Source organism: Nicotiana sylvestris, chromosome 10 (genome assembly GCF_000393655.2).
Source record: "Nicotiana sylvestris chromosome 10, ASM39365v2, whole genome shotgun sequence".
NCBI classification, from domain to species: domain Eukaryota; kingdom Viridiplantae; phylum Streptophyta; class Magnoliopsida; order Solanales; family Solanaceae; genus Nicotiana; species Nicotiana sylvestris.
Window position 1 is genome coordinate 157,870,953 of NC_091066.1, and position 25,234 is coordinate 157,896,186.

The 25,234-nt window shown below is 41.0% G+C and overlaps 2 protein-coding genes across 2 annotated transcripts; both read left to right on the forward strand.

The window, feature by feature from the left end:
- The first annotated feature begins 2,058 nt into the window (after positions 1 to 2,058).
- Positions 2,059 to 2,607, forward strand: LOC138880164 (uncharacterized). The gene is made up of 2 exons (XM_070159836.1): positions 2,059 to 2,332; positions 2,393 to 2,607. The coding sequence occupies exons 1-2, from the start codon at positions 2,059 to 2,061 to the stop codon at positions 2,605 to 2,607; spliced, it is 489 nt and encodes a 162-aa protein (XP_070015937.1).
- A 267-nt stretch (positions 2,608 to 2,874) lies between these two features.
- Positions 2,875 to 19,648, forward strand: LOC138880165 (uncharacterized). The gene is made up of 8 exons (XM_070159837.1): positions 2,875 to 3,496; positions 3,539 to 3,612; positions 3,711 to 3,878; positions 3,989 to 4,095; positions 4,239 to 4,586; positions 4,713 to 4,808; positions 5,123 to 5,327; positions 19,541 to 19,648. The coding sequence occupies exons 1-8, from the start codon at positions 2,875 to 2,877 to the stop codon at positions 19,646 to 19,648; spliced, it is 1,728 nt and encodes a 575-aa protein (XP_070015938.1).
- The last annotated feature ends 5,586 nt before the right edge of the window (positions 19,649 to 25,234 follow it).

Below are 25,234 nucleotides of genomic sequence, written 5' to 3' on the forward strand. Positions count from 1 at the left end.
TAAGGGTTGTTTATTTGATTTTGGTGTTAATTATTTTACTTCGTAGCTAACAGTGAAATACTATTTACGAATCTTGAGTTAAACTTAAAAAAGGAAATTCTTGATTGCATATAGAATCAAATAGAACAAGATCTGGATCTTGGGCATCGGGTGAAAGATTCGCGATTAAGATAGAACTATACTTAATTGCCTTGTTTTGTTGAAAAATAGGAATTGTAAATGCATTTGAGTTAATATTAATGCCATAGAAATATAGGTATTAATTTAACTTGAATAGGTGCATAAGAATTCGACAAATTCTTATGGATATTATCAACCCTATAATCAATAACCCAGATAATTCAATAAATTATTTTAAACTAAAAGCGTAGCACGATCTCTAGCAAGCCCATAACCCTGGAATATTTCTCTTATTAATTGTTAAAAGAAAATTTTATAAGTGGCGTAGTACATTTGCGTTGTATTATTGTTTGTCTACTAGTTAAATTGTAAATTGGTTATTTATGTATTCTGTGATGAATTAGCTTGAATCGATAATTGTTTGAGTTTGCATCAGTTGATAAGTTTATCATAAGTCCTCATGGGAACGATACTTTACTTATTACTATATTACTTGAAGATCGCGTATAGTTGCGTGAGTGTTTTGGTCACAACAAGTTTTTGGCGCCGTTGCCGAGGACTTAGAAATTAGCTACTTGACTGAGTTAAGATTTTATCAGCTATTGGTTTAAGCATTAATTTTCAGTTCACTTTGTTTGTGTCACACAGGCTCTTCTCTTGAATGCGGAGGAGTAAAAGCACAAGCAATCTCTTCCCTCTTGATCCTGAAATTGAAAGAATATTTCATAGGGCAAGGAAGGAGTTGGAAGCTAGATACAAAACAGAAAGAGAGTTGGACATTTTAGTTCAACCACAACCAACAGTGATGCCAGGTAATGGAGGGCGTCCGGTAATAGAAGCTGCAAGGCCAAATCTTGCTAATATGACTTAGGCTATTGTGAAGCCTGATATTACTAGTCACTTTGAGCTTAAACAGTACATGGTACAGCTGATTCAGTCCACTGGGCAATATGTAGGTCTATCTCATGAAGACCCACAGAGGCACATTCAGAATTTTTTGGAAATCACGGATACTTACAACTATCCAAATGTTTCCAAAGACTATGTCAGGCTGACCTTGTTTCCGTTTTCATTGTTGGGGGAAGCTAAAGAATGGTTGCAGAAGGAGCCTGCTAATTCAATCCATACTTGGGATGATTTAGCAAAGAAATTCTTAATCAAGTTTTTCCCCACTAAAAAGACAAAGTCTTTGTGGAGCCATATTCTTGGGTTTCAACAACGGGATGGTGAGACTCTTCGACAAGCTTGGGAAAGATACAAGAAACTACTCCGAGACTGTCCACATCATTGTCAAACTGATGAGGTATTGGGCCATACTTTTGTTGATGGATTAGATGAGACTTCAAAGATGAATCTTGATTCAGCTTGTGGAGGTGGTTGCATGGCAAGACCATATAGTGAAATACAACTCTTGCTAAACAACTTCACTGCTAATGATCATAATTGGCAAGATGAGAGAGAACCAAGAAGAGCAATGAAACAGAAAGCATCAGGGGTACTTGAACTTGATGACTTTTTCGCTATGAGAGCAGATATAGCAAAATTAGCAAATCAAATGAATAGAATGACAATGAACCAGACACAACAAATGCAACATGTTCAACAAATGTCGATTTGTTGTGAAATGTGTGGTGACAATCACACGAGTGACATGTGTCCAACGAATCGTGAATCTATTTATTATGTGAGACAATAAAGCAGAGGTCCGATGAACCAACATGCACAATATGGGAACATTTACAATGCAAATTGGAGGAATCATCCTAATTTCTCTTGGGGTGGAATCAATCAAATCAGAATCAATATAGACCCCAAGGAAATTTTAATCAACCTCAAAGGCCATCCCAGCAGGTAGAAGAAAGTACAAATGATTTGTTGAAGAAATTATTGCATGACAATCAACAACTCAGAACTGACTTCAGAAATCTTGAAAGGAAAATGGGACAGCTAGCTGCAAATCAAAATACTAGGCATGCAGGTGTTCTTCCAAGTGATACAGAGAAAAATCCACAAGTTAGTGAAATTACACTTAGAACGGGAAGGGAATTAGAAGAAGTTCCAAAGAAGAGAATAGACAAGCTTATACCCGAGAGTGAATTGATTCCCAAAGCAACACAGGAAGCAAAGAAAGATGATACAGTTTCAGTGCCCGTGAATGTTCCAAGGCCACCACCACCTTTTCCACAAAGATTGCAGAAAAAGAATGATGATCGCATGTTCAACAAATTTCTCTCTATGCTGAGTCAGATTCAATTGAATATTCCGTTGGTAGATGTGATTCGTGAAATTCCAAAGTATGCCAAGTACATAAAAGATATTGTGGCTAACAAGAAGAGATTAACGGAATTTGAAACAGTTGCGCTTACTGAGGAGTGCACTTCAAGGGTCCAAAATAAGCTTCCTCAAAAGCTTAAGGATCCTGGCAGCTTCACTATCCCTGTGAGAATAGGTAATATTGATGTAGGCCATGCACTTTGTGATTTGTGAGCAAGCATAAATTTTATTCCATTGTCCTTGTACAAAAATTTGAGTTTGGGGGCTCCAAAACCCACCACGGTGATGTTGCAACTAGCATACAGGTCCATAGCTTAGCCGGAAGGGGTGATTGAAGATGTGCTGCTGAAAATTGGGAAATTTATTTTCCCGGCTGATTTCATTATCTTGGATTTTGAAGTAGATGAAAAAGTTCCTATTATAATGGGATGACTTCTCTTGGCTACAGGTGATGCTATAATTTAAGTAAGAGAAGGAAAAATGATCATGAGAGTTGACAATGAGGAAGCTGTTTTTAATGTATACAAAGCAATTCAACTTCCTCGCCATTATGAAGAATTGTCTATGATATCTGTTATCGAGATGGATGAGCAACTTATTGCCCCAAATGTATATTTGAAGGATTCTTTAGAGAAAGCAATCATGTTGTTTGAGAGTTTGGAGATTAATGATGAGGTTGAAGAGATGAAGCATATTTTGAATGCATCATGTGAATATATGAAAGGTTTAAATCCCTTTGAACCTTTGAACATGCCAAATGGTCCTCCTCCGAAGCCATCAATTGAAGAAGCTCCAAAATTGGAACTAAAGCCTTTACCTTCTCACCTTCATTATGCTTATTTGGGTAGTTCTGATACATTGCCTGTTATTATTTCTTCTGAATTGTCTAAATTGCAGGAGGAAAAATTGTCGAGAGTTCTACGTGAGAATAAAAGAGCAATTGGGTGGACAATGTCTGACATAAGAGGTATTAGTCCATCTTTTTGCATGCATAAAATTCTCATGGAGGAAGGACACAAGCCGAGCATAGAACAACAATGCCGCCTAAATCCCAACATGAAAGAGGTGGTACGAAAAGAAGTGATTAAATGGCTTGATACAGGTATTGTATTTCTAATCTCTGATAGCAAATGGGTATGTCCAGTCCAATGTGTTCCAAAGAAAGGGGGAATGACTGTAGTGACAAATGAAAACAATGATCTGATTCCCATTCGAACTGTTACTGGGCGGAGGATTTGCATAGATTATAGAAAATTGAATAATGCTACCCGAAAAGACCATTTTCCTCTCCCCTTTATTGACCAAATGCTTGATAGATTAGCTGGACAGGAATACTACTGTTTTTGGATGGCTACTCGGGATATAATCAGATTGTTATAGCCCCAGATGACCAAGAGAAGATCACATTTACATGTTCCTATGGGACATATGCATTTAAAAGAATGTCATTTGGTCTCTGTAATGCACTTGGACTTTTCAAAGGTGTATGATGGCTATTTTTACTGATATGGTTGAAAGATTTGTGGAAGTATTTATGGATGATTTTTCTGTATTTGGATGTTCTTTTGATGAATGTTTAATGAATCTTGACAAGGTACTTGCTAGGTGTGAAGAAACAAATTTGGTACTGAATTGGGAAAGATGCCATTTGATGGTAAGAGAAGGTATAGTCCTAGGACACAAAGTGTCCAAGAATGGATTGTAGGTAGATAAAGCAAAGGTGAAGCAATTGAAAAATTACCTCCACCGACATCAGTTAGAGGCATTCGGAGTTTTTTGGGCCATGCAAGTTTTTATCGTCGTTTCATTTAAGATTTTTCAAAAATTTCATCTTCTTTGTACAGGCTTCTTGAGAAAGATACATCCTTCAAGTATGATGATGCGTTTCTAAAACCATCTGATGAGATGAAAAGAAGATTAGTTACTGCACCAATTATCATTGCTCCAGATTGGAAACTTTTGTTTGAGTTGATGTGTGATGCAAGTGATATAGCTATTGGAGTTGTTTTGGGGCAGCGAAAGGAGAAAATCTTTTACTCCATTCATTATGCGAGCAGAACTCTTAATCCAGCACAAATGAATTACACTATTACTGAAAAAGAGTTGCTTGCAGTAGTATGGGCATTTGATAAGTTCAGGTCCTATCTAGTGGGAACCAAAGTCATAGTTTACACAAATCACTCAGCTATCAGGTATTTATTTGCAAAGAAAGATGCCAAACCAAGGTTAATCCGATGGGTTCTTCTTTTGCAGGAATCTGATTTAGAGATTTGAGATCAAAAAGGAGCAGAGAATCAAGTTGCAGATCACTTGTCCAGGTTGGAAAATCGAGGCCATGTCACTGAAGGAGAATCAATCAAAGAAACATTTCCTGATGAACATTTACTAGCCATCACTTCGGATGAAACCCCGTGGTATGTTGATTATGTGAATTTTATTGCAAGTGGGGTGACTCCACTAGAATTCACAACTAATCATAGAAGAAGATTTTTACATGACATGAGATTCTACATGTGGGACGAGCCTTTTCTATACAAGCAATGCGCAGATCAATTGGTAAGAAGGTGTATCCCTGAGGAGGAGATGAATGCAATATTGCATGGCTGTCATGCTTCTCTTTATGGAGGTCATCATGGTGGAGACAGAACTGCACAAAAGGTTTTGAAATCAGGTTTTTACTGGCCAAATTGTTTAAAGATGCACATGCTTTTGTTAAAAATTGTGACAGGTGTCAAAGAACAGGTATAATCACAAAGAGGAACGAGATGCCTTTGCAAAATACTTTGGCAGTAGAGCTCTTTGATGTCTGGGGAATTGATTTCATGGGACCATTTCCATACTCTAATGGGCACAGATACATTTTGGTTGCAGTCGATTATGTGTCTAAGTGGGTTGAGGCCATTGCTCTACCTACTAATGATGCAAAGGTATTGGTAAGTTTCGTAAAGAAGCACATTTTCACATGCTTTGGAACTCCAAGGGTGTTGATAAGTGATGGAGGAACACACTTTTGTAACAAATTGTTGAAAAATATTCTAGCAAAATATGGGGTAAGATACAAGGTTGCTACTGCATACCACCCTCAAACGAGTGGTCTAGTTGAAGTGTCAAATAGAGAGGTAAAACAGATTTTGGAGAAAACAGTGAGTGCAAATAGAAAAGATTGGTCCGGTAAGTTAGAAGATGCATTGTTTACTTACCGAACTGCATACAAGACTCCAATAGGTACTTCTCCATATAGGTTGGTTTATGGAAAGTCATGTCATTTACCCGTCGAGCTAGAACACAAAGCTTATTGGTCAATCAAAAAGCTAAATATGGATATGGACATAGCCGGTGAAAAAAGACTGCTACAACTCAATAAACTTGATGAGTTTCGGTTGCATGATTATGAAAATGCCAAGTTGTATAAAGAAAAGACCAAAAGGTGGCATGAGAAGCACATCCAACATCGCGAGTTTGAGCCGGGTCAAGAAGTTCTCTTGTTTAATTCAAGGCTAAAGTTTTTCCTGGAAAGCTTAAGTCCCGTTGGGCAGGCCCTTTTGTTGTGGTAAGTATGACTCCTCATGGAACAGTTGAATTGCGGGACATAAATTCAAGTGGTACATTCTTGGTGAATGGGCAGCGAGTAAAACACTATTGGGGTGGTGATATTAAACGTCACAAGACCTCGGTAGATTTGGTTGATGTGTGATGAAGTGTTGAGTCATGCCGCAACGTTAAATTAGGCACTTGTTGGGAGGCAACCCAATGACTAACATCACTAACTTTTAATTGTAGTTTAGAAATATAAGATTTTAGATGTTATAATGTTTTTAGTCAGGTGCAGACATTTTGAATTTGGGCATAAAATCAGTGTAAAAAGATGTAGGGATGTAAATTGTGAGCTAAAAATTAAAAATTAGGCTAACTCTGTGAAAAATTGGCTTACCGCATCGCATGGGGCATCGTGCCACACATCGCGCCAGGCAAAATTGCACAGACGAGGCAGAATGCAAAATTTTTGAAGCAGCAGGGATTTTTGGCCTACCGCGTCGCGGGGAGGGACGTGGTAGGCATAAATTTTTTAAAAAAAAAGATTTTTTTTTTAAAATCCCTTAAATCTGAACCCCGTTCCCCTTATTTCTTTTGCCCTCTCCCAAACTCTCTTCTCTCTAAGACTAAACCCAAAAAGGTAAAGTAATAAATTCACTCAACAAATCTTTCCCAAAATCCTTTCTTCTTCTTACAAGGTAAGTATTCTCTTCTCTCTTTTCTTTCAATCTAGTAGTATTTTATTTTGTATTTCTTTCTTATTTTCAATTATATTTGTATAACCCCTAGCAAGAATTGTGTTCTTAATTTTTTTTAGTTTCTTTTGTTAATATTGTTAAAAATAGTATTAGAAGCTTAGAATGTATATTCTTTTTGTGATTATGGAGGATTTTAGGGTGTGTTGAGGTAAAATGGGTTGAGTTTCTTGTTGAAGATTGTGACGACCCAAGGGGTCATCACCGTAATTCTTCCTTGTTCCGTGCTCCCGAGGCCTTGAAAACCTCGCTTTTAGTTGCCTCGATTGGCGTGCGCAGTTCGGGCGCATAGCCGGAAAGTTTTTATGTTAGAATATGTGAATTATGTGAAACATTTGATGAATTTTGGTATTAATATGCATAATGTTGACTTCGGTCAACATTTTGGGTAAACGGACCCGGACCTGTGATTCGACGGTCCCGGAGGGTTCGTAGAAAAATATGGGACTTGGGCGTGTGCCCGGAATCAAATTCTGAGGTCCCAAGCCCGAGAAATAAATTTTTGAAAGAAATTGTTTTTTTGAAATTTGATAAGAAAATTTGAATTGAAAAGGAGTTAGAAAATATAGGTATCGGGCTCGTATTTTGGTTACGATGCCCGGTACAAGCCTTAAATATGTGTTAAGCACTATCTGTAAAGTTTGGCTAAAAACGGACATCATATGACGTGTTTCAGACTAAAAATGGAGAGTTTAAGTTATGAAAGTTGAAGAAAGAAAATCATGTGTTTGAGGCTTGATCCTATGTATATGATGTTATTTTGGCAATTTGATCGCACGACTAAGTCCGTAAGATGTTTTTTAGGATGTGTGCATGTTTGGTTTGGAGCCCCGAGGGCTCGGGTGAGTTTTGAATGGGGCCCGGGAGGTCTTGGACTTAAGAAAATACAGGTTCAGGTGTTGCAGACACCAGCGCGGCCGCGGTCATTTCCGCGTGGTCCGCGCTGGAGCCGCACGGCCGCGATGCATTTTTGTGCGATCCGTGTGGCTGAGTCTGAGGGCTAGGGTTTCAGGTTAGCCAGCGCGGCCGCGCACCAAAACAGTGCGGTCCGCGCTGGAAGGGTTTAGAGAAGCCCCACTTTTCTCCCACTCGGCGCGGCCGCAACACATTTTTGTGCGGTCCGCGCCAGGTCCTCAGAAAGGTATACAAGTTCGGAAAATCTCAGTCATTTTTCACTTTTCAAAAACCCAAAACCTAAGAGGCGATTTTCCAAACAACTTTTTTTCTCCAAAACGATTGGTAAGTGATTTCTAACTTAATTTCTTTATTCCTTAACATCTTTTAACATAATTTCAACTTCAAATCAAAGATTTTCATGGGGAAAATTGGGTGTTTTGGGTAGAACCTAGGTTTTCTACAAATTGAGAAGTTGGACCTCAATTTGGGGTCCGATTTAAAAACAAATCATCTATTGGGATTCATGGGGGAATGGGTAACCGGGTTTTGGTCCGAACCTCGAGTTTCGACCACGTGGGTCCGGGGGTATTTTTGACCTTTTTGGGAAAAACCTTGAAAAATCTATTTTCATGCATTGGGGATGATTCATTTAGTAATTATTAATGTGATTAAGTAACTTATGACTAGATCCGAGCGGATTGGTGGTGGAATCAAGAGGTAAAGCTATACTAGAAGCGTGAGTTGAGTTTGGAGCATTCGAGGTAAGTGTTTGTTCTAACTTTGGCTTGAGGGAATAGGATTAGGATGATATTTGCTACTTGCTAATGTGGAGTACGGTGTATAGGCATGGTGACGGTTATCTATGCACCGGAGTCTAGCATGACCGTGAGTCTTGATTGCTTTTAATTCGAATAATGTGACACAAGCTCCTTGTTTATTTGATAAGTTTCATATAATGTGAACGGTTGAGGAAGAATGATTTAAAAGGAGAATGTGTTGTGAATACTCCTTTGCCGGGATGTGTAGACTGATATATATATTCTCCCTTGTCCGGATATTTTGGGCTGTTAGCTGTACCGTTGTCGGGTTAAAGGTATTGAGTTGTTAATCTCCCCTGAAGGGGTCTACTATATGAAGTCAGATATTATGAACTATAATATGGGATCGTGTGGCACGCCGTCCACTTATATATGATATTATGGGATCGTGTGGCACGCCGTCCACTTATATATGATATTATGGGATCGTGTGGCACGCCGTCCACTTATATATGATATTATGGGATCGTGTGGCATGCCGTCCACTTATATATGATATTATGGGATCGTGTGGCACGCCGTCCACTTATATATGATATTATGGGATCGTGTGGCACGCCGTCCACTTATATATGATATTATGGGATCGTGTGGCATGCCGTCCACTTATATATGTTATTATGGGATCGTGTGGCACGCCGTCCACTTATATATGATATTATGGGATCGTGTGGCGCGCCGTCCACTTGGTTATTGGCCTCCGTTGCCGGTGACATATTGTGCACTGTGATAAAGATGAAATGGGAACGGGTGGTACGCCTACCACGTGGTATATGGAAATAGGGATCGTGTGGCACGCCGTCCACCTATATATTGTTAAAAGGGATTGTGTGGCACGCCGTCCACCTATATATTGTTAAAAAGGGATCGTGTGGCACGCCATCCACTTATATACTATACTATGGGATCGTGTGGCACGCCGTCCACTTATATATATATATATATATATATATATATCATGGAAACTAGAGTTTCTTCTGTTTATTTCCGATATTTCATTTTTATCTGTTACTCCCCGATAGCATGTCCCCTCCCAGTTTTACTTTGTATTATCTTGTTATTGTTTTCTTGCACTTGTTGTATATATATCTGTACAGGTTAATTGTGGTAGCTACTGTCTAGCCTTGTCACTACTTCGCCGGGGTTAGGCCAGGCACTTACCAGCACATGGGGTCGGTTGTGCTGATGCTACACTCTGTTCATTTTTGGTGCACATATCAGGGAGCAGCTTACGGACCGCAGCAGTAGGACTTCTGAGAGCTATCTTCAGTCCAGGGACTCTCGAGGTAGCCTAGCTGGCGTTCGCAGGCCGAAGTCCCTTTCCATGTTTTTTTTCCGTTTGTTCATCTTGTATCAGACAAACATGATGTATTTCCTTTTCAGACATTGTTTGTAGTATTCTATAGTAGTCCGCGAGCTAGTGACACCAGACCTTGGGTAGTGATGTGTATTAAACTTCCGCACTTTTGGTTTTCAGTTGCTTTAGATTTGAAGTCTTCCGCTTAGATTTTGTCTCGTTTATTATATTGTTTGAAAGAAAGCAGGAAAGGTGTTTTAAATATTTGGCTTCCCTAGCTCCGATAGTAGGCGCCATCACGACACCCGATGGTGGGAAATCCGGGTCGTGACAAGTTGGTATCAGAGCTCTAGGTTACTTAGGTCTCACAACTCACGGACAAGCTCAGTAGAGTCTGAGGGATCGGTACGGAGACGTCTGTATTTATCCCGTAGAGGCTACCGAGATAGGAAAACTTCACCTTGTTCATTCTTGTCGTGCGATTCTATTTCTCAAGTACTGATTGTCTTTCCACTCTGTTCTTTCGCAGATGGCGAGGAACGTGCTTCCTCTTCTACCGCGCAACAGCCTGATCCCCCAGCAGCAGCCCCTATTAGGGGCAGAGGGCGAGGCCGAGGCCATGCCATAGGCCGAGGCCGGGGCAGGGCTCAACCCCGAGCAGCATTCCCAGAGACGGAGCCTCAGGTCGATTTTGAGGAGGAGGTTCCGGCCCCAGCTGTTCCAGTGGGCCCAGCTCAGGTCCCAGAGGGTTTCATAGCCACTCCAGTGCTTCAGGGACGCTTTGGTCCGACTGGTAGGCTTTATGGAGGGCATTTCTAGAGCGGGTTTGCTTCCCGCAGCTCCAGCCACATCTCAGGCTGGGGGAGGAGTTCAGACTCCCGATACTCGTACTCCAGAGCCGGTAGCTCTTCAGGCTCAGGTTCCAGCAGTTCAGCCAGCTGTGGCAGCCCAGCCAGGTATTGCGGCTCAGTCCAGTGATGGTGCGGCTATGTCCGCGGATGCTTTGTGGAGGCTTGATCGTTTCACCAAGCTCTTCACTAGTACATATAGTGGCACCCCCTCAGAGGATGCTCAGGATTTCATATTCAGCTGTCATGAGGTTCTACGGACTATGGGCATTGTAGAGACCAATGGGGTCGACTTCGCCACTTTTCGCCTGGCAGGATCCGCCAAGACTTGGTGGAGGGATTTCTGTTTAGCCAGGCCAGCAGGCCGCCATCATTGACCTGGGATCAGTTTTTAGAGTTATTTCTGGGGAAGTTTCTCCCAGTTACTCAGCGAGATGCTCTTCGCAGGCAGTTTGAGCGTCTCCAGCAGGGTCCTATGACGGTCACCCAGTATGAGACCCAGTTCATTGATCTTGCTCGTCATGCCATTGTGATACTCCCCACCGATAGGGAGAGGGTGCGGAGGTTTATTGATGGGTTGGCCCAGCCGATCCGTGTTCAGATGGCCATGAGTGCCGGTAGTGAGATTTCATTTCAGGAGGTGGCAGATGGTGCCCACCGGATAGAGATGGCACTTGCTTAGGGAGGTGATCATGGGTCTGATAAGAGGCCCCGTCATTCTGGTAGATTCAGTGGTACCTTGTCTGGAGGTAGGGACTCTTATGGTAGAGGCCATCCTTCGAGGCCCTTTCAGTCAGCTCTCCAGGCTTCTCATGGTACACCAGGTGGTCGTGGTTCTCAGACGCAGTATTCTGACCAGCAGCTCTTCAGTTCACCATCAGCACCTATCAGTGCACTACCACTTCGTTATTCTCAGTAGCTGAGGGCTTGTTATACTTGCGGCGATGTGAGTCACATTGCCAGATATCGCCCTCGAGTTTCCAGCAGCTCACAGCAGCAGGGTTCTCGCCCGATGATCCAGGCACCAGTTGCCCCACAGCCTGCCCAGCCAGCTAGAGGCAGGGGTAGAGGACATAGAGGTGGAGGTAGAGGTTTTAGAGGTGAAGCTCAGACCGCTAGAGGTAGGGGTCACCAGCAGCAGATCGTCCCAGGGATATGATTCAGGGAGGTGGGGCCCAGCCCCGTTGTTATGCTTTGCCAGCCAGGCCAGAGGCTGAGTCATCAGATGCTGTGATTACAGGTACTATTCTGGTCTGTGATAGGAATGCTTCTGTTCTATTTGATCCCGGATCTACGTATTCATATGTGTCTTCCTATTTTGCACCCTATTTGGTTATGCCTAGTGACTCGTTGAGTATTCCTGTTTATGTGTCAACACCGGTGGGTGATTCTATTATGGTCGACCAAGTTCATCGTTCTTGTATCGTAGTGTTTGGGGGTCTTGAGACCCGTGTTGATTTGTTGCTTTTGGACATGGTCGACTTTGATGTTATATTGGGGATGGATTGGTTATCCCCATACCATGCTATCTTGGATTGCCATGCCAAGATCGTGTCCTTAGCCTTACCGGATTTACCTCGTTTAGAGTGGAGAGGGACTTCTGGTCATTGTACCCGCAGTGTTATCTCGTATGTGAAAGCTCGGCGTATGGTCGAGAAGGGATGTTTGGCCTACTTGGCGTATGCTCGCGATTCTAGCGCGGAGGCCCCTTCTATTGATTCTGTACCCATTGTTCGGGAGTTTCCTGAGGTTTTCCCTTCAGACTTGCTAGGTATGCCTCCCGATAGGGATATCGACTTTTGTATGATTTGGCCCCGGGCACTCAGCCCATTTCTATCCCGCCATATCGTATGGCCCTGCCGGAGTTGAAATAGTTAAAGGAACAACTGCAGGACTTGCTTAAGAAAGGTTTCATTAGACCTAGTGTTTCGCCTTGGGTGCACCGGTGTTGTTTGTTAAGAAAAAGGATGGTTCGATGAGAATGTGCATCGATTACCAGCAATTGAAGAAGGTTACAATTAAGAATAAGTATCCACTGCCGAGGATCGACGATTTATTCGACCAGCTTCAGGGTGCGAGGGTGTTTTCAAAGATAGACTTGAGATCTGGCTACCACCAACTGAGGATTAGGGCGTCTGATGTCCCTAAGACAGCATTTCGCACTCGGTATGGGCACTATGAGTTTTTGGTCATGTCATTTGGATTGACTAATGCCCCAGCAGCGTTCATGGAGTTGATGAACCGAGTGTTCAGACCTTATTTGGACTTGTTCGTGATAGTCTTCATTGACGATATTCTTATATACTCCCGCAGTCAGGAGGAGCATGAGCAGCACCTCAGAGTGGTCCTTCAGACCCTAAAGGATAGTCAGTTGTATGCTAAGTTCTCAAAGTGCGAGTTTTGGTTGAGTTCGGTCGCATTCCTGGGTCATGTCGTATCAGCAGCAGGTATTCAGGTAGACCCGAAGAAGATAGAGGCAGTCAAGAACTGGCCTCGACCAGCTTCAGCTACGAATATTCGGAGTTTCCTGGGGTTAGCAGGTTACTACCGTCGGTTCGTGGAGGGGTTTCATCCATTGCAGCCCCTATGACCAGATTGACCCAGAAGGGTATCCAGTTCAGGTGGTCGGACGAGTGTGAGGCGAGCTTTCAGAAGCTCAAGATGGCTCTGACTACGGCACCAGTATTGGTTTTGCCCACAAGTTCAGGGCCATATACGGTCTATTGTGATGCGTCTCGTATTGGGCTTGGTGCATTGTTGATGCAGGAAGGCAACGTCATTGCTTATGCTTCGAGGCAGTTGAAGATCAATGAGAAGAATTATCCGGTTCATGATCTCGAGTTGGCAGCCATTGTTCATGCCTTGAAGATCTGGAGGCATTACTTATATGGCGTGACGTGTGAGATTTACACTGATCACAAGAGTCTTCAGTATCTGTTCAAGCAGAAAGAGTTGAATTTGAGGCAGAGGAGGTGGTTAGAGTTGCTAAAGGATTATGATGTTACTATCTTATACCACCCGGGGAAGGCCAATGTGGTGGCCGATGCATTGAGCAGGAAGTCCGCCAGCATGGGTAGTCTTGCTTATATTCCAGTCAGCCAGAGATCGCTTGCTTTGGATGTTCAGGCCTTGGCCAATCGTCTTGTGAGGTTGGATATTTCTGAGCCTAGCAGAGTGTTAGCTTGCACGGTTGCTCGTTCCTCACTATTAGAGCGTATCCGCGAGCGGCAGTTTGGAGGTGCCAAGAAAGTAACCTTAGATGATGATGGTGTATTTAGATTGCAGGGGCGAGTTTGTGTGCCCAATGTTGATGGGATTCAAGAGTTGATCTTAGCGGAGGCCCACAGTTCTCGGTATTCTATTCACCCAGGCACCGCGAAGATGTATCAGGATCTGAGGCAGCACTATTGGTGGCGTAAGATGAAGAAAGACATCGTTGCGCACGTGGCTCGATGTTTGAATTGTCAGCAGGTTAAGTACGAGCATCAAAGACCTGGTGGTCTATCTCAGAGGATTGCACTTCCCGAGTGGAAGTGGGAGAGGATTACGATGGATTTCGTTACTGGACTTCCGATAACTCGAAAAAAGTTTGATGCAGTTTGGGTCATTGTTGATCGGCTGACCAAGTCAGTACATTTTGTTCCTGTTGCAGCCACCTATTCATCCGAAAGGTTAGCCGAGATTTATATGAGGGAGATTGTTCGCCTTCATGGGGTGCCGATATCTATCATTTCGGATCGGGGTACGCAGTTTACCTCGCATTTCTGGAGAGCAGTTCAGCGAGAGTTGGGCACCCAGGTTGAGTTGAGTACAACATTCCATCCCCAGACGGACGGTCAGTCCGAGAGGACTATTCAGGTTCTTGAGGACATGCTCCGAGCCTGTGTCATTGATTTTGGAGGCTCGTGGGACCAGTTTTTGCCTTTAGCAGAGTTTGCCTACAACAACAGCTACCAGTCCAGCATTCAGATGGCTCCGTACGAGGCGTTGTATGGTAGGCGATGTCGGTCTCCAGTTGGATGGTTTGAGCCGGGAGAGGCTCGATTATTGGGTACGGATCTGGTTCAGGAAGCCTTGGACAAGGTCAGGATTATTCAGGATAAACTTCGTACAGCTCAGTCCAGACAGAAGAGTTACGCAGACCGCAAGGTCAGAGATGTTGCCTTCATGGTTGGTGAGCGGGTATTGCTCCGTGTATCGCCTATGAAGGGCGTGATGAGATTTGGGAAGAAGGGCAAGCTCAGCCCTAGGTTCATCGGTCCATTTGAGATTCTTGATCGTGTGGGAGAGGTGGCTTATAGACTTGCCTTGCCACCTAGCTTGTCAGTTGTGCATCCCGTGTTTCATGTGTCTATGCTCCGGAAGTATCGCGGAGATCCATCGCACGTGTTAGATTTCAGCACTGTCCAATTGGACAAGGATCTGTCATATGAGGAGGAGCCGGTGGCTATTCTAGACCGGCAGGTTCGACAGTTGAGGTCGAAGAGTTTTCCTTCGGTGCGTGTTCAGTGGAGAGGTCATCCTCCTGAGGCATCGACCTGGGAGTCCGATTCCCATATGCGGAGCCGTTATCCTTATTTATTTCCCGACACAGGTACTTCTTTCTTTTGTCCGTTCGAGGACGAACGGTTGTTTTAGAGGTGGAGAATGTGACGACCCAAGGGGTCATCACCTTCTTCCTTGTTTTGTGCTCCCGAGGCCTTGAAAACCTTGCTTTTAGTTGCCTCGATTGGCGTGTGCAGTTCGGGCGCGTAGCCGGAAAGTTTTTATGTTAGAATATGTGAATTATGTGAAACATTTGATGAATTTTGGTATTAATATGCATGATGTTGACTTCAGTCAACATTTTGGGTAAACGGACCCGGACCTGTGATTCGACGGTCCCGAAGGGTTGGTAGAAAAATATGGGACTTGGGCGTGTGCCCGGAATCAAATTCTGAGGTCCCAAGCCCGAGAAATGAATTTTTGAAAGAAATTGTTTTTCTGAAATTTGATAAGAAAATTTGAATTGAAAAGGAGTTAGAAAATATAGGTATCGGGCTCGTATTTTGGTTACGACGCCCGGTACAAGTCTTAAATATGTGTTAAGCACTATCTGTAAAGTTTGGCTAAAAACGGACGTCATATGACGTGTTTCAGACTAAAAATGGAGAGTTTGAGTTATGAAAGTTGAAGAAAGAAAATCATGTGTTTGAGGCTTGATCCTATGTATATGATGTTATTTTGGCGATTTGATCGCACGAGTAAGTCCGTAAGATATTTTTTAGGATGTGTGCATGTTTGGTTTGGAGCCCCGAGGGCTCGGGTGAGTTTTGAATAGGGCCCGGAAGGTCTTGGACTTAAGAAAATGCAGGTTCAGGTGTTGCAGACACCAGCGCGGCCGCGGTCATTTCCGCGCAGTCCGCGCTGGAGCCGCGCGGCCGCGATGCATTTTTGTGCGGTCCGCGTGGCTGAGTCTGAGGGCTAGGGTTTCAGGTTAGCCAGCGCGGCTGCGCACCAAAACAGTGCGGTCCACGCTGGAAGGGTTCAGAGAAGCCCCACTTTTCTCCCACTCGGCGCGGCCGCAACACATTTTTGTGCGGTCCGCGCCAGGTCCTCAGAAAGGTATACAAGTTCGGAAAATCTCAGTCATTTTTCACTTTTCAAAAACCCGCGATTTTCCAAACAACCTTTTTTCTCCAAAACGATTGGTAAGTGATTTCTAACTTAATTTCTTTATTCCTTAACATCTTTTAACATAATTTCAACTTCAAATCAAAGATTTTCATGGGGAAAATTGGGTGTTTTGGGTAGAACCTAGGTTTTCTACAAATTGAGAAGTTGGACCTCAATTTGGGGTCCGATTTAAAAACAAATCATCTATTGGGATTCATGGGGGAATGGGTAACCGGGTTTTGGTCCGAACCTCGAGTTTCGACCACGTGGGTCCGGGGGTATTTTTGACCTTTTTGGGAAAAACCTTGAAAAATCTATTTTCATGCATTGGGGATGATTCATTTAGTAATTATTAATGTGATTAAGTAACTTATGACTAGATCCGAGCGGATTGGTGGTGGAATCAAGAGGTAAAGCTATACTAGAAGCGTGAGTTGAGTTTGGAGCATTCGAGGTAAGTGTTTGTTCTAACTTTGGCTTGAGGGAATAGGATTAGGATGATATTTGCTACTTGCTAATGTGGAGTACGGTGTATAGGCATGGTGACGGTTATCTATGCACCGGAGTCTAGCATGACCGTGAGTCTTGATTGCTTTTAATTCGAATAATGTGACACAAGCTCCTTGTTTATTTGATAAGTTTCATATAATGTGAACGGTTGAGGAAGAATGATTTAAAAGGAGAATGTGTTGTGAATACTCCCTTGCCGGGATGTGTAGACTGATATATATATTCTCCCTTGTCGGGATATTTTGGGCTGTTAGCTGTACCCTTGCCGGGTTAAAGGTATTGAGTTGTTATTCTCCCCTGAAGGGGTCTACTATATGAAGTCAGATATTATGAACTATATTATGGGATCGTGTGGCACGCCGTCCACTTATACACTATACTATGGGATCGTGTGGCACGCTGTCCACTTATATATATATATATATATATATAATGGAAACTGGAGTTTCTTCTGTTTATTTCCGATGTTTCAATTTTATCTGTTACTCCCCGATAGCATGTCCCCTCCCAGTTTTACTTTGTATTATTTTGTTATTGTTTTCTTGCACTTGTTGTATATATATCTGTACAGGTTAATTGTGGTAGGTACTGTCTAGCCTCGTCACTACTTCGCCGGGGTTAGGCCAGGCACTTACCAGCACATGGGGTCGGTTGTGCTGATGCTACACTCTGTGCATTTTTGGTGCACAGATCAGGGAGCAGCTTACGGACCGCAGCAGTAGGACTTCTGGGAGCTATCTTCAGTCCAGGGACTCTCGAGGTAGCCTAGCTGGCGTTCGCATGCCGAAGTCCCTTTCCATGTTTTTTTTCCGTTTGTTCATCTTGTATCAGACAAACATGATGTATTTCCTTTTCAGACATTGATTGTAGTATTCTGTAGTAGTCCGTGAGCTAGTGACACCAGACTCTGGGTAGCATTTTGGTTCAAACTTCCGCACTTTTGGTTTTCAGTTGCTTTAGATTTAAAGTCTTCCGCTTAGATTTTGTCTCGTTTATTATATTGTTTGAAAGAAAGCAGGAAAGGTGTTTTAAATATTTGGCTTGCCTAGCTCCGATAGTAGGCGCCATCACGACACCCTATGGTGGGAAATCCGGGTCGTGACAAAGATTGTTAAGGGGTATACTGTTTCGAAAATACATATAAGAAAGTGAAAAATTGTGCATTGAATATTATTGTGAAGATGTGGTTATGTTATAGTTGTGGTGAGGCATATTTGTGTTGTTGATATGGTGATTATGCCTCATTTCAAGTTGAAATTTTAAGAATACAAGACATGCTTACAATGTGTTTGTTAAATGTCCAAGTGACATGAAATTGAGTAATGTTGCAAAATAAGAAAAAAATTTCATTGTGAGATGCTATTATTGGTAACAACTATAACATTAGGCTAAACCATGATTTTTCGCTTGCTTTATGTAAAAATGAGATGTAAGATTCATGCTAATGTGCCTATGTAGTATATTTTGTATAATAATTTTGAATTTTGTAAAATAGACTAATTTCTTTTTATGTTTATATCTAATATTTTCTAGCCTAGTTTTTTATTTTTATTTTATTTTTAATTGTTATAATTCTCTCTAATGATTCGATAGGCCGATAAGCATTATATCATTTTAATTGAAGAACAGGGTAGTCTGAATCCCTGTTATACATGCTAAGTGTCACCATGATAATAACATAAGTATGGGGTATTTCCTCCACTTGCTCTTAAAATGATTTGTGTTTTTTTTAGCTAATATATCATGTTGTGTAGGTATAATGTCTCGGCGCCCAAGCAAAAGATCAAACGATGGCCTATCTGAGGCTGCATCTACTAGCTGACGTGGAAGTAGAAGGACACCACCTCTGGCACCAGTTGAGGAGGAAGAGGAATACTTTGACCCTAATGCAGATAAGGTGCCAGAGTGCAAATATGGCATCAGGGCTATTCCATCACATACAATACAATGGTTCTAATCCTTCGTTCCTGTTGTGCCACCAACACCTGAAGTTGCCATAGATGAAACAAAGCTCTCTCGTAAGTATAATGCAATATATACTAACATTCGAGCATTGGGTTTTGAAGGGTTGTTTCGCCAAGGTGATAGTGTGAATATCAACTTGGTAAAAGAATTTTATGCCAATTGGCAACCAGGAGGCGATTTAGATGCAAGTTATCAAGTCAGGGTCAGAAACAGAGTGATTTCATTTTCTTCAAAGGTCATAAATCAAATAATGGGTTTCACTGAGCATTCACATAAGCTATTTCACGGGTTCCTTCGTAGACCAGATTACCTAGGCATTCGCAGGCAGCTATGTGGTGCAGATTCCTTTGCTTTGTGGACTAGAGATTCAAATGAGTTTCACAAGGAGATGAAAAAAGGAACATTCTAGCGTCCTGCACGAGTTATTTTAAGGATAATAAATGCCAAAATCATGCCGACACAAAGTGATACAGGCGTATCAAAACTAAAGATTTGTTTGATTTATGCATTTTTAACAGGAATACAGGTTGATCTTGGGAAAATTATGCTGGAACACATGTAAAAGGTGAGACCTTTCGGGGGACGCCGCCTACACTATCCGAGTATGATCACTCGGCTATTGCGGACGCACTACATTGAAGAAGAGTATCACTATGATCGGAAGATAGAAGTAACATATCCTATCAGGGCGCTTGATGTCACGACTGTGATAGATCCGTCTGCAGCTGCACTTAATGCCGAAGGTTTGTCCGGGTGGAAGAAACTTTGCAGATATTATTTGCTGACCTGCGCTTTCGCGCTTCTAGAGGGAAAGTGAACTTGGAAGAGTTATAACAAAATTACCCTTTATCTCCTTTCACTCAACAGTGGTTAGGAATGGCTCAGCAAGGACAATTTCCACCAGATGAAGATATGAACTCTATTCCCTCAGATGACGAGGAATATTTGCGCACCTTTGAGGATGAAGATGCTTAGGCCAATGGCCTTAAGGAGTCTCTTTTCTGATATATTTTTGATCTTTTGCATTAGGGACAATGCAAGTTTTTAAGTGTGGGGTGACTTGCCCCTATTGTAATGTACTTACTTTTGTATTTTTCGTATTTTTAGTTGTTTGATTTTGTTTAGACTATTAAACTTTTTGGTTTGGTAGATTATAGTGTTTGTAGGTAGTAAGTGGTACTAATTTCGATTTTGTTTCCCCGACGATGGAGTTTCTTGAGGGAATGAAGTCGAAATTCAAAAAAAAATATTTGCCTTTTATTTCAGTTTAGTGTATGCTAGTTTTGGTTTAATTTAAAAAAATTTCCTTGGTTTTTCTTTATGCCACGGTTCTTTTCCAAGGGTGTATTTGAACCGGGTATAGTGTAATTGTTTTTAGTTCAATTGATAAAAAGTTCCTAACTTACAGAGTTAATCTCCTCAAATGCACATCTTTAGAAGTGGTATGTACCTTATTTGTGATGCTCAACCTCAGTTCTTAATTCTAAAGTAAGTGCCTTAAATTGTGTATTTATGACTATGCTTAACTGCTTTGACTAGAGAGTCGAGAAAGATCCAAGCTTGAGTGAGTTGTGTGCCAATGTGTGAGTGAGGTTGTTGAAATATTCTGTGCATAACAGTTGATATCTAGAACTTGCCCTCAAGTGTTTTGCAAAGAGAAATAGTAGCATTATTTAGTTTAGGAGATGATATAGGCATTTCTTTGTCAAACCAGTTTTATAATTGTTCCCACCAAGTTGTATATATCTTAGTCAAACCTTTTGAGCTATTAATCCTATTTCTTTGACATCCATATTACAAACCTTACCAATTTATGCAAATATATCAGTTGTTTGAACCTCTATTTCTCATGAGCACTTAGTGTTGTTTAAATGTTGTTAAAGTTGAGAAGAGATTTGCTGGTTTATATAAAAAAAATTGAAAAACAAATACATATATATGTATATATACATACATATATATACATATATATATATATACATACATATATATACATACATACATACATACATATACATACATACATACATACATACATACATACATACATACATACATATATATATATACATACATACATACATACATACATACATACATACATACATACATACATACATACATACATATATATACATACATAGGGGATGAATTTTCATTAGTAACATTCCCTAACTTATGGTGATTAAAGATAAAAAAAATAAATATATGTGTGTGTGTGTGTGTGTGTGTGTGTATAGGATATGAATTTTTATTGGTAACATTCCCTAACTTATGGTGATTGAAGAGAATGGGATTTGTTGTTAGTATGTAAAACCTCAAAAAGGTTGGAGATGGTTTAACAATAAGAGTGATGCTGAAATTGTAAAATGAAATGGTGTGTGTATGGAAGTGCTCAAAGAGGTGTAGCTACTATATTCTATATTTATCACACCCTCCTCAGCCTGCATTACAACCAATTAAAGTCCTATTTGATCCTTGAGTGAATAAGCTCAATTAGTAGAGTATTACACTATGGGCAAGTATATGGTATGTCATCTATTGCACATGAATTTCAATTCTAAGTATGAGCTAATTCTTCCTATTTTGAGTTCCTAAATATTCTTGAATATTATTTTGAGAGGAACTAGTCTATATTAATTGTGGGAGGGCACATGATTTGTAAAATCAAGAAAACGTTTTGACCTTTGTGTTAGAGTAAGTAAGCAAGTTATGAAAATGTGTGGCACTTGTGAGTCATGTCTTGAGGTTGAAATATTATGAATTGGTACTTAAGTGTCGGCATGTGTTGTTAAAGAAATTGTTTGATAAAAAGGTCGTCCTTATGTGAAGTGTATGTTAATTGCTCGAGGACGAGCAATGGTTTAAGTGTGGGGTGTTGATCATAGTCTAAAAATTTGTGTTTTAGTTGTTGTAACAACACTTTAATTATTGCATTTTACAAAGGTTTGAGCTTAAATAATAATTAATTGTACTAAATTCATGCTTTATGCCTTGCAGGAAGCTAATCCGACTTAAGAATTAAATTTGGGATGAATTTGATTAATTTGGGGCTTTAAAGTCTGAGTAAAAGCTAAATAAATCAAGTCGGGATCGTGTTCGGGGGTCGCAAAGCAAGCCCAGATAGCAAAACAAATGAAAAAATGAAACAGCGCAAAAAATTGCACTGCCGCGCCGCGTGGGGCGCCGCGGCTGTGCAAAATTTTGTGCTGCATTGTTCTGCTCTATTAAAATGTATTCTGCCTCTGTCCAATCCATGTACGCGGTGCACGGGGCGTCGTGGATGTGTAAAAATCACAGAACTACTCTATTTCGGTCAAAAAAGGGTATAATTGTCAAAACCCCTTCCTACACGATTAAAAAGGGTAAAGGATCCATTATTGACGGGGTAGACATGTTTTGAGAGAGAAAAGGAGGAGGAGATCCATCTTGGAGGATCAAAATCAAGAGGAGACAACACTTTGGAGCAAGGATTAAAAGAGTTTTCCTAAACCTTCTTCTAGTGTCTGTTTATTTGATGTTTAAGACTTATATTGTTGACATTTGTATAACTATGAGTAGCTAAAAACCTAAATATTCTGGGGTTATGGGTGTTAGATGATTATTTTGTTTGAATCTTAAATTGATGATCTTGAATTTATCGTTAAGGGTTGTTTATTTGATTCTGATGTTAATTATTTTACTGCGTAGCTAACAGTGAAATACTATTTACGAATCTTGAGTTAAACTTGAAAAAGGAAATTCTTGATTGCATATAGAATCAAATAGAACAAGATTTGGATCCTGGGCATCGGGTGAAAGATTCGCGATTAAGATAGAACTATACTTAATTGCCTTGTTTGGTTGAAAAATAGGAATTGTAAATGCATTTGAGTTAATATTAATGCCATAGAAATATAGGTATTAATTTAACTTGAATAGGTGCATAAGAATTCGATAAATTCTTATGGATATTATCAACCCTATAATCAATAACCCACATAATTTAATAAATTATTTTTAAACTAAAAGCGTAGCACGATCTCTAGCAAGCCCATAACCCTGGAATATTTCTCTTATTAATTGTTAAAAGAAAATTTCATAAGTAGTGTAGTACATTTGCGTTGTATTATTGTTTGTCTACTAGTTAAATTGTAAATTGGTTATTTATGTATTCTCTGATGAATTAGCTTGAATTGATAATTGTTTGAGTTTGCATCAGTTGATAAGTTGATCATAAGTCCTCGTGGGAACGATACTTTACTTATTACTATATTACTTGAAGATCGCATACACTTGCGTGAGTGTTTTGGTCGCAACAATGCACGTGGCTCCCATTGATGACAAGATGCGGGAAGCGAGGTTCAGATGGTTCGGACATGTACAGAGGAGAAGCCTAGATACTCCAGTAAGGAGGTTTGAGTGATTGGTTGTGGAGGGCACAAGAAGAGGTAGAGGGTGGCCTAAGAAGTATTGTGGAGAAGTGACCAGGCAGGATATGGCGAGGCTTCAGATTTTTTAGGAAATGACACTTGATAGGAAGTTATGGAGGTCGAGTATTACGGTTGTAGGCTAGGAGGTAGTTGAGTCTTGCATTACCTTGTACTGTTGTGATCCTAGTCTGGTAGGATTTTTGTCTGAAATAGCTAGGGGCATTGTCGTGACTTACTATTTTCTCTTTTTGGTGCATGACCTAATTACTAGCCATCATTTTTGTTTTGCATTTTTCCTTCTGCATTTTATGTTCCTATTTTTCCTATGATCTTTGTGGTGAAACTAATATTCTCTCCTTTTTGTTTTTCTAATTATCTTGAGCTGGGGGTCTTTCGGAAATAGCCTCTCTACTCCTTCGGGGTAGGGGTAAGGTCTGCGTACATACTACCTTCTCCAGGCCCCACTTGTGGGATTTTATTGGGCTGTTGTTGTTGTATTTAAGACAATTAATGTGTATAATCAACATAACAGTACAAACAAAGCATGATGTAAATCTAAAACTACCCGGACGCCACATGAAATATAGCTATGTACGGACTCTCATCACCTAGTACGTACGTAGCTCCCCCCCCCTCCCCTTAAGTAATTCACAACAAAATACACCTAAGGGGATGAGTTCCCACTTATAAGGTTAGACAAGATACTTACCTCGTTCTCAAGCTCACTTTCGGTCCACAAATACGCTTTAAATCCTCAACTCGGTGCCAAACCACCCGAAACTAACCAAATATTGTATAATTAAGTCATTATATATTCAAAAGTTCATAATTTAACTATTAGATTTATTACACAACCCAAATTAGAAGATTCCTAAAATTCACCTCGGGCCCACGTGCCTAGATTCCGAAAATATTTGAAGATAAATGTACCTCATAATGTCACAAACTCAAATATATAATTTTCACTCAATTTCATAATCAATTTTGTGGTTAAAATCCCATTTTTATCAAAACCTAGTTTTTTCAACTAAACCCATAATTTCCACAATTCTACATGTTAAAATCTACCCATAATCTACGTATTAAACTTATATAGGGTAGGAATTTCTTACCTTCAATAGCTAGGTAAAAATCCCTCTCCAAGAAACTCCTAAATTAGCCAAGGGAATGAAAAATGAGAGGAAATAGCCCAAGTCCCGTTTTTAAAACAAATCACTACCCAGCTATGCCTTCTTCGCGATCGCGAAGGCAAACAGCCCAGGCCCAGAAAATTTGGCCATCGCGAACGCAACCAGGGCCTCGCGAATGCGGAGACTTACCTAGTCTACCCTACACGAACGTGAGGCCTCCTTCGTGAACACAAAGACCAACAATTCCACCCCCACCCGGCTCGCCTTACCCTTCGTGAATGCGGGCCCTATCACGCGAATGCAAAGGTCAATGAACTAGAGATTTACGATCACGAGTTCTTTTATGTGAACGCGTAGCACAAATATTCCCCATCCCTATTCCTTTATCACGAATGCGAGGCCTTCTCCGCGTTCGCGAAGAAAGAAACCAGAGCAGCAGATATCAGACTTTTGAAATAAACTCTGGGTGGTCCGAAACTCACCTAAGCCACCCGGGATCCCATCCAACTACACCAACAAGTCCATAAATAAAATATGGACCTTCTTGAACTATCGAATCGTGTAAATCAACATCAAAACTAAGAATCGCACCCCAAAATCAAATTGAATCAAGTTATGAACTTCAAATTTCCAATTTGCTCTGAACGCGCCGAATCATACTTAGACTACCCGGAACTATACCAAATTTTGCGTGCAGGTCTTAAATTACCATACGGAACTATTCCTAGTCTTGAAATCCCAAACGGACCTCAATAAGTCCAAAACCTACTCCAAATCAAATTTAAAGAACTTTAAAACCGTCAATGCGCCAACTTTCAACTTTATGCGCCGAAATGCTCTTGGGTCATCCAAAACATGATCTGAACATACATCCAAGTCCAAAATCATCATACAAACCTATTGGAATTGTTAAATCCCGATTCTGAGGTCGTTTACTAGAAACGTTGACCCAATTCAAACTTAGCCCTTTAATGCCAGTACTAAGGAACTAAGTATTTCGATTTCAACCCGAACCCTTT